General features: G+C 38.9%; 1 protein-coding gene across 2 annotated transcripts in view; it reads right to left on the bottom strand.

The window, feature by feature from the left end:
• The window catches only part of LOC123537942 (bax inhibitor 1-like), a 146,600-nt gene that overhangs the window by 59,563 nt on the left and 73,294 nt on the right, over positions 1-13,743 (bottom strand). For both annotated transcript variants that reach the window (XR_008368496.1, XM_045321887.2), the window contains exon 4: positions 4,080-4,128. Coding sequence is in view for 1 of the 2 variants with exons in the window: in XM_045321887.2 (XP_045177822.1) it covers positions 4,080-4,128 (49 nt within the window). In the remaining variant the exon portion in view is untranslated. The remainder of the gene's footprint in view (positions 1-4,079; positions 4,129-13,743) is intronic.

Below are 13,743 nucleotides of genomic sequence, written 5' to 3'. Positions count from 1 at the left end.
ATTCTGACCAATATTCATGAAGATTAACTGAAAAATACAGCCTCTATCGCATACACAAGGTTTTTCTTTGATTTGACCTAGTGACCTAGTTTTTGACCCGAGATGACCCATTTTCGAACTCGGCCTAGATTTCATCAAGGCAATCATTCTGACCAATATTCATGAAGATCAATTGAAAAATACAGCCTCTATCGCATACACAAGGTTTTTCTTTGATTTGACCTAGTGACCTAGTTTTTGACCCGAGATGACCCATTTTCGAACTCGGCCTAGATTTCATCAAGGTTATCATTCTGACCAATATTCATGAAGATTAATTGAAAAATACAGCCTCTATCGCATACACAAGGTTTTTCTTTGATTTGACCTAGTGACCTAGTTTTTGATCCGAGATGACCCATTTTCGAACTCGGCCTAGATTTCATCAAGGTTATCATTCTGACCAATATTCATGAAGATTAATTGAAAAATACAGCCTCTATCGCATACACAAGCTAAATGTTGACAGACGACAGACGACAGACGACAGACGACGGACGACAGACGCCGGACATCGAGCGATCAGAAAAACTCACCTGAGCATTGCTCAGGTGAGCTAAAAACAACAAGAAAGTAGGTCAGTAGGTCAAGGTCACAGTTCGGTGACCCCTAATCACTTGGATCATCAGGCAATTAAACAGTCTAGGAACTATGATCTAATAATTTTTAAGTACTTTTTCCTATATAACTCGTATAACAAATGACCCCCAGGGCGGGGCTACTTTTCACCCCAGTGGCATATTTTGAACAATCTTGTAAGAGATCCACCAGGCAATGCTACGCACCAAATATCAAAGGCCTAGGCCTTGAACTTTAGGACAAGAAGATTTTTAATTTGTTTCCTATATAAGTCTTATTAAACTTGGGACCCCCAGGGCAGGGCCTCTTTTTATCCCATGGGCATAATTTGAACAAGGCAGTCTGAAAGACAGCTAAATCCCCCGCCACTGCTATGGATAGTGAAAGGGTAAACCTTTGATTTTAGCTGTGACCTTGACCTTGAACTGACATGGCTGACTCATGAATTCTGCCCAACGTCCTGATGAGGTGATCATTTGACCAAAGTTTCATGAAAATCCTTCAAGGGGTTTAGGAGATACAGAGCTGAAACCTTTGACCTTCAGTTGTGACCTTGACCTTGAGTTGACATGGCTAACTCATGAGTTCTTGAGGAGGTGATCATTTGACCCAAGTTTGATGAAAATCCTTCAAGGAGTTAAGGAGATACAGAGTGGACACCAAATGGAAGGCTCAAACCTTCAACCCTTAGTTGTGACCTTGACCTTGAGCTGGCATGGTTGACTCATAATTTCTGCACATCGGTTTGATGAGGTAATCATTTGACCCAAGTTTTATAAAATTCCTTCAAGGGGTTTAGGAGATATAGAGCGGACACGAAAGGGTAGGCTCAAACATTTGACCTTCAGTTGTGACCTTGACCTTGAGCCAAGTTGGCTGACTCATAAGTTCTGCACATCACCTTGATGAGGTGATCGTTTGACCCAAGTTTGATGAAAATCCTTCAAGGGGTTTAGGAGATATAGAGCGGACACAAAATGGAAGGCTCAAACCTTTGACCCTAAGTTGTGACCTTGACCTTGAGCCGGCACGACTGACTCATGGGTTCTGCACATTGTCTTGATGAGGTGATCATTTGACCCAAGTTTTATAAAATTCCTTCAAGGGGTTTAAGAGATATAGAGCGGACACAAAATGGAAGGCTCAAACCTTTGACCCTAAGTTGTGACCTTGACCTTGAGCCGGCATGGCTGACTCATTGGTTCTGCACATTGTCTTGATCAGGTGATCATTTGACCCAAGTTTTATAAAATTCCTTCAAGGGGTTTAGGAGATATAGAGCGGACACAAAATGGCAGGCTCAAACCTTTGAACTTGAGTTGTGACCTTGACCTTGAACCGACAAGGCTGACTCATGGGTTCTGCACATCCTCTTGATGAGGTGATCATTTGACCCAAGTTTCATGAAAATCCTTCAAGGGGTTTAGGAGATATGGACCGGACACGATTTTGTTACGGACGGAAGGACGGACGGAAGGACGGACGCAGACCATTCCTATAATCCCTCCGCCACGGCGGGGGATTAATAATTTGGTAGCCAGGCAACATACCAAATATCAAAAGCCTATGCCTTGCAGTTTCAAGCAAAAATTTTTTTAAAAGTTTGTTCCTATATAAGTCTATGTAAATCTTGAGACCCCCCGAGGCAGGGCCTCTTTTCATCCCAGTGTAAAAATTTGAACAATTCTGGTAGAGGACCACAAGGCAATGCTACATACCAAATATCAAAGGCCTAGGTCTTGTGGTTTTAGACAAGAAGATTTTTAAAGTTTTTTCCTATATAAGTCTATGCAAAACTTGGGACCCCAGGGGCACAATTTGAACAATTTTCATAGAGGACCATTAGATGATGTCACATGCCAAATATCAAGGCACTAGCCTTGCAGTTTCAGACAAGAAGATTTTAAAAGTTTTTCCTTTCGGTTGCCATGGCAACCAGTTCTGCATGGAATTCAATTCTTTGAACAATTTTGAAAGGGGACCACCCAAGGATCATTCCTGTGAAGTTAGGTGTAATTCTGCCTAGTAGTTTTCAAGAAGAAGACTTTTTTAGAAATTGTTGACGGATGGACGACGCACGACTGACAATGCATGATGCACGACACACAATGGACCTTGAGAGGTCACAAAGCTAACTATGAGCCTTTGGCTCAGGTGAGCTAAAAAACTAGAATGTGTCTGTAGGACACAGGGTGTGCCCCCACTGATACATTTGTCACAAATAAGGGGCAATAATTCAAATGTTTGCAGTCTTGTATTCTTAAGTGGTATTTCCCAGCCAGCATAAGTGGTATTTTTTTCATTAAGTGGTAACCACCATTTTTCATATACGGAATGAAGGAAAATTAAATTCATAACCACCTAACCCTAATCATTACACACCACTTAACCACTAGCGTCAGAATCGTATACTCAGACGGACGCACAGACAAGACCACATCCACATGCCCCCACCACTCATGGGGGGCACAAAAATTGCGAATTTGGGTATGAAATTTAATAACGAAACCGCGAAAATCCTGACAAAGCTATTTTTACCCATCGAAAACATTTTTTTTCAATGACACCAAGGATCATCCTACATCATCGCTGTAAAGTCGGCCACTTTGCCTAATTATGGCCTAAAAGCGAAATCAGAATCGCTGAATTTTTTCAGACTGTTGCGATCTGTTTACCAAAGTTGTAAAACTATGTAAATTGCCGATAAATCCATGGTTAACTCTACCTACTCGCCTGTGGGAGAGGACCATATAATGATGCCACAGACCAAGTTTCATGAAGATCCATCAAGCAGTGCATGGTAAGAAGTTGTTTAAAGGTATTTCTATTTTTAGCTCTAGCGGCCCCTTAAAGGGACCAAGTGCCCCCATTTGAACAAATTTGGGAGAGGACCATACAATGATGCTTCAGACCATGTTTGATGAAGATCCATCAAGACGTTTATGAGAAGAAGTTGTTTCAAGGAATTTCTATTTTTAGCCCTAGCAGTCCCTATAAGGGGCCATGTGCCCCCATTTGAACAAATTTGAGAAAGGACCTTAAAATGATGCTACAGACCAAGTTTGATGAAATTCCATCAAATGGTTCATGAGAAAATGCTATTAAAAGGTATTTCTATTTTTAGCTCTAGCGGCCCCTAAAAGGGGCCAAATGCCCCCATTTGAACAAATTTTGGAGATGAACATGTAATAATGCTATAGATCAAGTTTAATGAAGATCAGTTAAGCGGTTCATGATACGTCATTTAAATGTATTTCTATTTTTAGCTGTAGCGGCCCCTAAAAGGTGGCTAAGTGTGCCCATTTGAACAAATTTGTGAGAGGACTTTTTAATGATGCTACAGACCAAGTCTGATGAAGATCCATTAAGCGGTTCATGAGAAGAAGTCGTTTAAAGGGGTACAAAAATATAATAAATTCTGGAAAAGGGAATATTATATTTTTTCAAAACACGCCTCATACCTTGGATCAATCTGGATAACCATGTCAAGTAGCGGACCAAGGGACACTCCTGAAAAGAAAACAAGAGATGTTTATATACATGTATGCCCCAATGATGGGTTGTACGATCCTGGGATCGCTATGACTTCATAGGTCCAATCATGCTAGAAGCTTGAAGGCTTTGGAAAGTGGTTTTCAAGTTAATAAGCAGAAACCATTTTCAAGGTTCAGGCCCCTGTGACCTTGACCTTTTTATTTGATCCGTTAACAATAGTGGTCATCCACTTGGTAAGTTCAATCATGCTAAGAAGTCTGAAGGTTCTGAGTCAAGTGGTTCTCAAGTTATTGAGCAATAAGAGCTCTGCCAAGCGGGGCAATATACGCCCGAAGGGTTACATCAGAGGATGGGAGCAACATTTAAAGAACTTGACTGTTGAAGCCCAAAGGACAGGAACAACAAAGGAGAGATATTCAAAAAAAAATTCTAAGTCTGCAAAAAAATATTCTAAATCCACAAAAAAATCCTTACTAAGTATAGGTATGTCAAAATTCACCTAAAAATTGGAGGTACCATCCGTGTTGTACCACAGAAAACTGGTCTCGGTTTTTCCCTACGGCCAATAATAAAAAAGTTTCAAAGTAAGCTCTTTATAGTAACATAAAAGGGAAGTAATTCAAAAAAAATTTATTGTAAGTGAACAACAAGAGCACCGCCTTGCGGGTGCTGACGCTCATCTGATTTTTTTTGTATAATAGAAATATTGTCCTACCCATGATTTTCTAAGTCTAAAAAGGGCCATCATTCTTGCAAAAAGCAGGATAGAGTTATGTTTCTTGATGTACAGTGTCCACTTATGATGGTGAAAAACTGTTGCAAGTTTTAAAGCAATAGCTTTGATAGTTTATGAGAAAAGTATACTTAAACATAATACTCAACCAAGAAAATGATTTTCTAAGTCCAAAAGGGGCAATAATTATTGCAAAAAGCAGGATGGAGTTATGTTGCTTGCTGTACAGGGTCAGCTTATGATGGTAAACAAGTGTTGCAAGTTTCAAAGCAATAGCTTTGATAGTTTAAGAGAAAAAGTTGACCTAAACATAAAACTTAACCAAGAAATCTGATATTTTCTAAGTCCAAAAGGGGCCATAAATCTTGCAAAAAGCAGGATGGAGTTATGTTTCTTGCTGTACAGGGTCAGCTTATGATGGTAAACAAGTATTCCAAGTTTCAAAGCAATAGCTTTGATAGTTTAGGAGAAAAGGTGACCTAAACATAAAACTTAACCAAGAAATCTGATATTTTCTAAGTACAAAAGGGGCCATAAATCTTGCAAAAAGCAAGATGGAGTTATGTTTCTTGCTATACAGGGTCAGCTTATGATGGTGAACAAGTATTCCAAGTTTCAAAGCAATAGCTTTGATAGTTTAGGAGAAAAGCTGACCTAAACATAAAACTTAACCAGGCAACGCCGACGCCGACAACCGCTCAAGTGATGACAATAACTCATCATTTTTTTTCAAAAAATCAGATGAGCTAAACAAGAGATCACAGAGTGATCTTGGCGCCCACCAATGTGCCATTTTTGAGTATTCCAAATTTCAAGACTTACTGACTACCTCAAGGTCAAATTTCATTTCTGTACACAACACTGTGCATGTGGTCCAAATTCGAAAGCTGTAGCTTGAGAAATGTGAAAGTAGGTCACTAGGTCAATGTCAAGGTCAAAGTTTGTTTCGGTACACAATCCTATGCATGTGGTCTAAATTTGAAGCCTGTAGCTACAGAAATGTGAAAGTAGGTCACTAGGTCAATCTTAAGGTCAAAGTTCATTTCGGTACAGAAAACTATGCAAGTGGTCAAAATTTGAAGGCTGTAGCTTGAGAAATGTAAAAGTAGGTCACTAGGTCAAAATCAAGGTCAAATTCTATTTCATAATACAAAACTTTGCATGTGGTCCAAATTTGAAGCCTGTACCTTAAAAATGTGAAAGTAGGTCACTAGGTCAATGTAAAGGTCAAAGTTCATTTCGGTATACAAACCTATGCATGTGGTCCAAATTTGAAGGCTATAGCTTGAGAAATGTAAAAGTAGGTCACTAGGTCAAAATCAAGGTCAAATTTTATTTCGGAATACAAAACTATGCATGTGGTCCAAATTTGAAGCCTGTACCTTAAAAATGTGAAAGTAGGTCACTAGGTCCATGTAAAGGTCAAAGTTCATTTCAGTACACAAAACTATGCAAGTGGTCCAAATTTGAAGGCTGTAGCTTGAGAAATGTAAAAGTAGGTCACTAGGTCAAAATCATGGTCAAATTTTATTTCGGAATACAAAACTATGCATGTGGTCCAAATTTGAAGCCTGTACCTTAAAAATGTGAAAGTAGGTCACTAGGTCAATGTGAAGGTCAAGGTTTTTTTCGGTACACAAAACTATGCATGTGGTTTAAATTTGAAGGCTGTAGCTTGAGAAATGTGAAAGTAGGTCACTAGGTCAAAATCAATGTCAAATTTCATTTTGAAACACGGAACTATGCATATGGTCCAAATTTGAAGCCTGTACCTTCAAAAATGTGAAAGTAGGACACTAGGTCAAAATCAAGGTCAAAGTTTTTTCCAGTGCACAAAACTATGCGTGGTCCAAATTTGAAGGCTGTAGCTTGAGAAATGTGAAAGTAGGTCACTAGGTCAAAATCAAGGTCAACTCATGTCAAGGTTCATCTTGCCACTTAAAAATACACATGTGGTCCAAATTTGAAGGCTGTAGCTACAGAAATGTGAAAGTAGGTCACTAGGTCAAAATCAAGGTCAACTCATGTCAAGGGTCATCTTGCCACTCAAAAATATACATGTGGTCCAAATTTGAATGTTGTAGTTATTGACAAGAACATTTTAAAAGCTTTTCCCTATATAAGTCTATATGAACCATGTGACCCCTGGGGCGGGGCCATTTTTGACCCTAGGGCGATAATTTGAACAAACTTGGTAGAGAACCACTAGATGATGCTACATTACAAGTATCAAAGCCTTAGGCTTTGTGGTTTGGACAAGAAGATTTTCAAAGTTTTTCCTTATATAAGTCTATGTAAATCATATGACCCCCAGGGCGGGGCCATATTTGACCCTAGGGGTATAATATGTATAATCTTAGTTGAAGACCACTAGATGATGTCACATACAAAATATCAAAGCCCTAGGCCCTGTGGTTTTGGACAAGGGGTTATTCAAAGTTTTTCCCTATATAAGTCATTATAAACTATGTGACCCCCAGGGCGGGGCCATATTTGACCCCAGAGAAATAATTTGTATCATCTTGGTAGAGGACCACTAGATGATGCTTCAAACCAAATATCAAAGCCCTAGGCTCTGTGGTTTTGGATAAGAAGGTTTTCAAAGTTTTTCCCTATATAAATCTATGTAAAATATAGAAACAAACAAAGGGCCATAACTCACTCATAAATTGTTGAACCAGTCTGATTTTCAGGGGGACACAACTAGGGTACCAATACATCATTCTGACAAAGTTTGGTCAAAATCCCCCCAGTAGTTTCTGAGGAGATGCGATAACGAGAAATTGTTAACGGACGGACGGACGGACAGACGGAATGACGGACGGACGGACCACGGACGCAGAGTGATTTTAATAGCCCACCATTTGATGATGGTGGGCTAAAAAGGGATCTGTCAAATAAAAACAAGAGCACCGTAATGCAGAGTAGTATACACAAAGCAAAGTCATATATGACTTTTAACCTGTAAGTGTGACCTTGACCTTGAAGTGAGTCATCCAAAACATGCACTCTGCATGTTGTCTCGGTGTGGTGAACTTTTGTGCCAAGTTTCTTTGAAATCCTTCAAGCAGTTCAAGAGTTACAGAGCGGACACGAAACAAACTGATATGACCTTTGACCCCTAAGTGTGACCTTGACCTTGAAGCGAGACATCCGAAAGATTCACTCTGCAAGTCAACTCCGTGTGGTGAACATTTGTGTCAAGTTTCTTTGAAATCCTTGAAGGGGTTCAAGAGTTACAGAGCTGACACGAAATTGTTAACGGACGGACAGAGGGATGGACAGACGAACGGACGGACAGACACTGGGGGTATAACATAATACATCCCTTCGGGCATATAAAAACAGTGTTCAAGGTTTGCACTCCTGTGACCTTGAACTTGACGTACTACTCTCAAAATCAATAGGGGTCATATGCTGGTCATGAACAACCTCCGCATCAACTGCCATGATCTAGGCCCCAGAGTTCTTGAGTCATCATCTAGAATATGATTGGTCTAACGACCAACAGACTGACCAACCGATCAACATCAGCAAAACAATATACCCCCTTCATCAACCTCCCTATTTAGCTTCATGATCCTAGGCCAAAGCGTTCTCAAGTTATCGTCTGGAAACAGTTTAACTGTTCTGGGTCACTGTAGCCTTGACATCTGACCTTCTGATCTCAAAATCAATAGGGTTCATCTGCTGGGCATGACCAACTTCCCTATCAACTTTTATGATCCAAGCGTTCTTGAGTTATCATCCGAAAACCAATTGTCTACAGACCGACTGACAGACAGACATCAGCAAAACAATATACCCTCCCTCTTCGAAGGGGGGCATAAAAATACTACAGCCATCACTGAATGTGATTAATACCTCCACCAAAAGCACTGTTTACAGATGTTACAATGGTAATAAGTATACTCGCAGAACCTTTTTACATACCTGTTCTGGAACAAGAGCTGTCACAGAAGACAGCGCGCTATTTGTGTGATAGGTAGTTAAACAAGAGTACCAAAATGTGGAGCAATATACACCCAGTTATGACCTTGCCCTTGACCTTGATGCGAGCCGTCAGAAACATGCACACTGCAATATGTCTCAATGTGGTGAACATTAAATTTTTGTGCCGAGTTTCATTAAAATCCTTCAAGCAGTACAAGAGTTACAGAGAGAACACAAAACACAGTCATATGTCCTTTAACCCCTAAGTGTGACCCTGACCTTGAAGTCAGCCATCCAGAACATGTGCTCTGCACGTTGTCTTGATGTGGTGAACATTTGTGCCATGTTTCTTCAAAATCCTTCAAACAGTTCAAGAGTTGGAGTGGACATGAAACACAGTCATATCTGACCCCTAACTGTGACCTTGACCTTGAAGTGAGTCATCTAGAACATGCGCTCTGAACGTTGTCTCGATGTGGTGAACATTTGTGTCAAGGTGTTCAAGAGTTACAGAATGGACACAAAATTGCTAACAGACAGACAGACACCGACATCATAACATCTGAGGAAGCTGAAGCTATCACTGGAGCATTTAATATGACTCCAATCTGTATTTAGTAATAACAGAGATAGGAAGCATAAAAGGAGCATAATTCATAGAATATTTCTGCAAAAGTAATGCACCATGTGTCATATCATGTGGCTAATTATGCGGAACAACTATTTAACAAGAGCTGTCAGACGGCAGCAATGCTCATACTTCCACAGCCCTGTCAATTGAATGATTACAAAAGTTGAACAAGAGGGCCAAGATGGCCCTAGGTCACTCACCTGAGTAACACACCATAACAGTGTAAACATGTTTTACCTAGTGATTTCATGGGGACAAATTAATATTCTGACCAATTTTCATTACGACTGGATAAAAAAAATACTGCCTCTTGAGTGTAAACAAGCATTTTCTTTGGTTTGACCTAGTGACCTAGTTTTTTACCCCATATGACTCAGATTCGAACTTGTCCATAACTTCGTGAAAAAAACCATTCTGACAAAGTTTCAGGAAGACTGGAGCAAAAGAGTGGCCTCTAGAGTGTATACAAACTTTTCCTCTGATTTGATTTAATGACCTAGTTTTTGACCCCACATGACCCATATCTGAAATCAATAACAAACATTTTGACCATGTTTTATGAAAATAGAATAAACTAGAACTATCACTAAAGGTGATAAATTCCCCGGGCGCACAAGATTGTGTCTATGTATATAGTATAGTAACAAAAAACAAAGTCCCGTAACTCTGCAATTTTTTTTTCTGAAAGCACCTAACATGCCCCATGCACAACTACTGTTGTTACTGATCACTTGTGTGAAGATTCATTAAATTGTGTCAACTTGGTGAGGAGAGATGGTGTGCACAAGACACACTACGGACAGACAGACAGAAAGACGCACGGACAGACAGACAGACAACCTGAAACCAGTATACTACCCCTTACAACTTTGTTGTTCAGGGGGTACAAAAATGTGCACCCATTTTAGGGTGTAAACAAGCTTATTCTTTGATTAGACCTGGTGACCTAGTTTTTGACCCCACATAATTCTGACCAAGTTTCATGCACATCAAATGAACAAGAGGGCCATGATGGCCCTATATCGCTCATCTGAGTTTAATTGCTGGCTTGAACAAATTTCTTTGCTAAAGCTTCAAAAGCTAAACAAAACAAAACAAAACAAGAGTTGCTCACCTGAGAAACATACCATAACAGTGTAAACATGTTTGACATAGTAATTTCATGGAAACAAATATTCTGGCCAATTTTCATTAGGATTGGACCAAAAATGTGGTTTCTTGAGTTTAAACAAGTATTTTCTTTGATACGACCTAATGATCTAGTTTTTGAACCTAGATTACCCATATTCAAAATTGACCTAGATTTCATCAAGGCAATCATTCTGACCAAATTTCATGAAGATCAATTGAAAAATACAGCCTCTATCGCATACACAAGGTTTTCCTTTGATTTGACCTAGTGACCTACTTTTTCAACCCAGATGACCTATATTCAAACTCGACCTAGATTTCATCAACGCAATCATTCTGACTAAATTTCATAAAGATCAATTGAAAAACACAGCCTCTTTCGCATACACAAGGTTTTCCTTTGATTTGACCTAGTGACCTAATTTTTGACCCCAGATGACCCATATTCGAACTCGACCAAGATTTCATAAAGGCAATCATTCTGACCAAATTTCATGAAGATCAATTAAAAAATACAGCTTATATCGCATACACAAGGTGAGCTAAAAACTAAGTGAAAAGGTCATGGTAAAGATTCTTCAAGATAAGTACTGAAATCTGTAAAAAAAATTATACAAATCTCTTTGCTGTAGCTTCAAATACAAGAAAGTAGGTCAGTAGGTCAGGGCTATGAACAGTAAAAATGAGTATTGAAATCTTTATTGAAAGTTAATGACGTGGTCCAAATTTCTATGCTGCTATGATGGGTGTGCAAAACTGTACAGGTCACCTAAATTTCAAGGCTGTATCTTAAACAAGAGGGTCATGATGACCCTGGATCGCTCACCTGAGTAATATGAGCCGCATGTTTCAAATGGCAAACTGATGCTAAAATATTAAGAAGGTAGATCAGAAGGGCTGTAACGAATACACTAAGGGGCGAATATGATACGTATCATGAATACAGGGTGACGAATACGAATAATCATGAATACGAATTCTATACTAAAAGGTCACTGAACAATATGTGGCTTTTGCCAACAATAGATTACAGTCTGCTGACAAGATTATAGTACTTAACTGGTACTCAAAACACTGTGATTGTGAACAAATACTGTTAAAAAGTAAAAAAAACAAGAGGGCTAAGATGGCCCTAGGTCGCTCACCTGAGAAACACTATAACAGTGTAAACATGTTTAACCTAGTGATTTCATGAAAACAAATAATTATTTTGGTCAATTTTCATTAAGATTGGACTAAAAATGTGGTCTCTTGAGTTTAAACAAGTATTTTCTTAGATATGACCTAGTTTTTGACCCCAGATGACCCATTTTCGAATTCGGCCTAGATTTCATCAAATCAATCATTCTGACCAACATTCATGAAGATCAATTAAAAAATACAGCCTCTATCGCACACGCAAGTCTTTTCCTTGATTTGACCTAGTGACCTAGTTTTTGACCTCAGATGACCCCTTTTCGAACTCGGCCTAGATTTCATTAAAGTTATCATTTTGACTTAATTTAAGGAAGATCTATTGAAAAATACAGCCTCTATGGCATATACAAGTTTTTCCTTTGATTTGACCTAGTGACCTACTTTTTGATCCCAGATGACCCATATTCGAATTTTACCTCGATTTCATCAAGGTAATCATCCTCACCAAAATTCATGAAGATTAATTGAAAAATACAGCCTCTATTGCATACACAAGGTTTTTTCTTGATTTGACCTAGTGACCTACTTTTTGACCCCAGCTGACCCCTTTACGAACTCGGCCTAAATTACATCAAGGTTATCATTCTGACCAATATTCATGAAGATCAGTTGAAAAATACAGCCTCTATTGCATACACAAGGTTTTTCTTAGATTTGACCTAGTGACCTAGTTTTTGATCCCAGATGACCCATTTTCAAACTCGGCCTAGATTTCTTCAAGGTAATCATTCTGACCAAGTTTCATGAAGATCAGTTGAAAAATACAGCCTCTATCGCATACACAAGCTAAATGTTGACAGACAGACGAAAGACGCCGGACGCCGGACATCGAGCCATCAGAAAAACTCACCTGAGCATTGTTCAGGTGAGCTAAAAAAGCACACACAGAGTCAGCATGTAAGCTTATAGATATTTGGATTCAAATGACTTAAACTGTCAACTGTTTGGCAAAGAAATGACTAGAGAAGACCAAAAACTGACAATGTGTATTTGGCAGGAGGATCCCCTATTTCAACGGTTTACTCGTTGCTCAACATGTAGTTTATGTAGACAGTTTTTGAATGTCATGAAATAGGAAATCCCACATGTTGAAATCAAGTATTTTAACATTTATAAAATTATGAATTCAATCTCATTTCAAACCCAGAAAATTATTAAGAGCATTTTATTAATGGTAAACCAACATCAAATATCGGCCCTATTTCATTGTCATGAAAATATTTGTCTACTGTTGTGGGTGGGGTAATATGACGAAAACGAATAATTAATTAATGCGAAATGTGCCATGAAATGGGAGCATTTTCGGTAGCTTTCTTTTGTTTTAGGTAAATTCAAGTAATTTTAGTCTGGATCATGCAGTTTTTATTTATATTCATAAATATTGGGTTCGGGACATGGCGAATAACAAATACAATTCGGACAAAACTGTATTTGATTAAATCAAATATTCGAATGTATCGTTACAGCCCTATAGATCAGTAGGTCACATTCATGGTAACTGAAAGTCAGTTTTAAGATCGGTGTGCAAAACTGTACATGTCATCCAAATTTCAAGGCTGTATCTTAAAAAAACAAGAAGGTCAGTAGGTCAAGGTCACAGTCAAGTGATCCCTAATCGCATGGGGTCATCAGGTTATTATAATTAACAGTCTAGGAAATATGATCTGATAATTTTTGAAGTATTTTTTCCTATATAACTCATAAAAAGTCACCCCCAGGGCGGGGCCTCTTTTCACCCCAGGGGCATAATTTGAACAAACTTGTTAGAGATCCACCAGACAATGCTACATACTAAATATCAAAGGCCTAGGCCTTGAACTTTCAGACAAGAAGATCTTTATTTTTTTTCCCTATATTAAATCTATGTTAAACTTGGGTCCCCCCAGGGCAGGGCCTCTTTTCACCCTAGGGACATAATTTGAACAAATTTGGTAGAGAAACACTAGGAAAGGTAACATACTTAATACCAAAAGCTTAGGCCTTGCATTTTCAGACAAGAATATTT

The sequence above is a fragment of the Mercenaria mercenaria genome, chromosome 18 (assembly GCF_021730395.1).
Source record: "Mercenaria mercenaria strain notata chromosome 18, MADL_Memer_1, whole genome shotgun sequence".
Lineage (NCBI taxonomy): Eukaryota > Metazoa > Mollusca > Bivalvia > Venerida > Veneridae > Mercenaria > Mercenaria mercenaria.
Note: the sequence above shows the minus strand (reverse complement) of the source record. Positions and strands in the feature narration are given on the sequence as shown.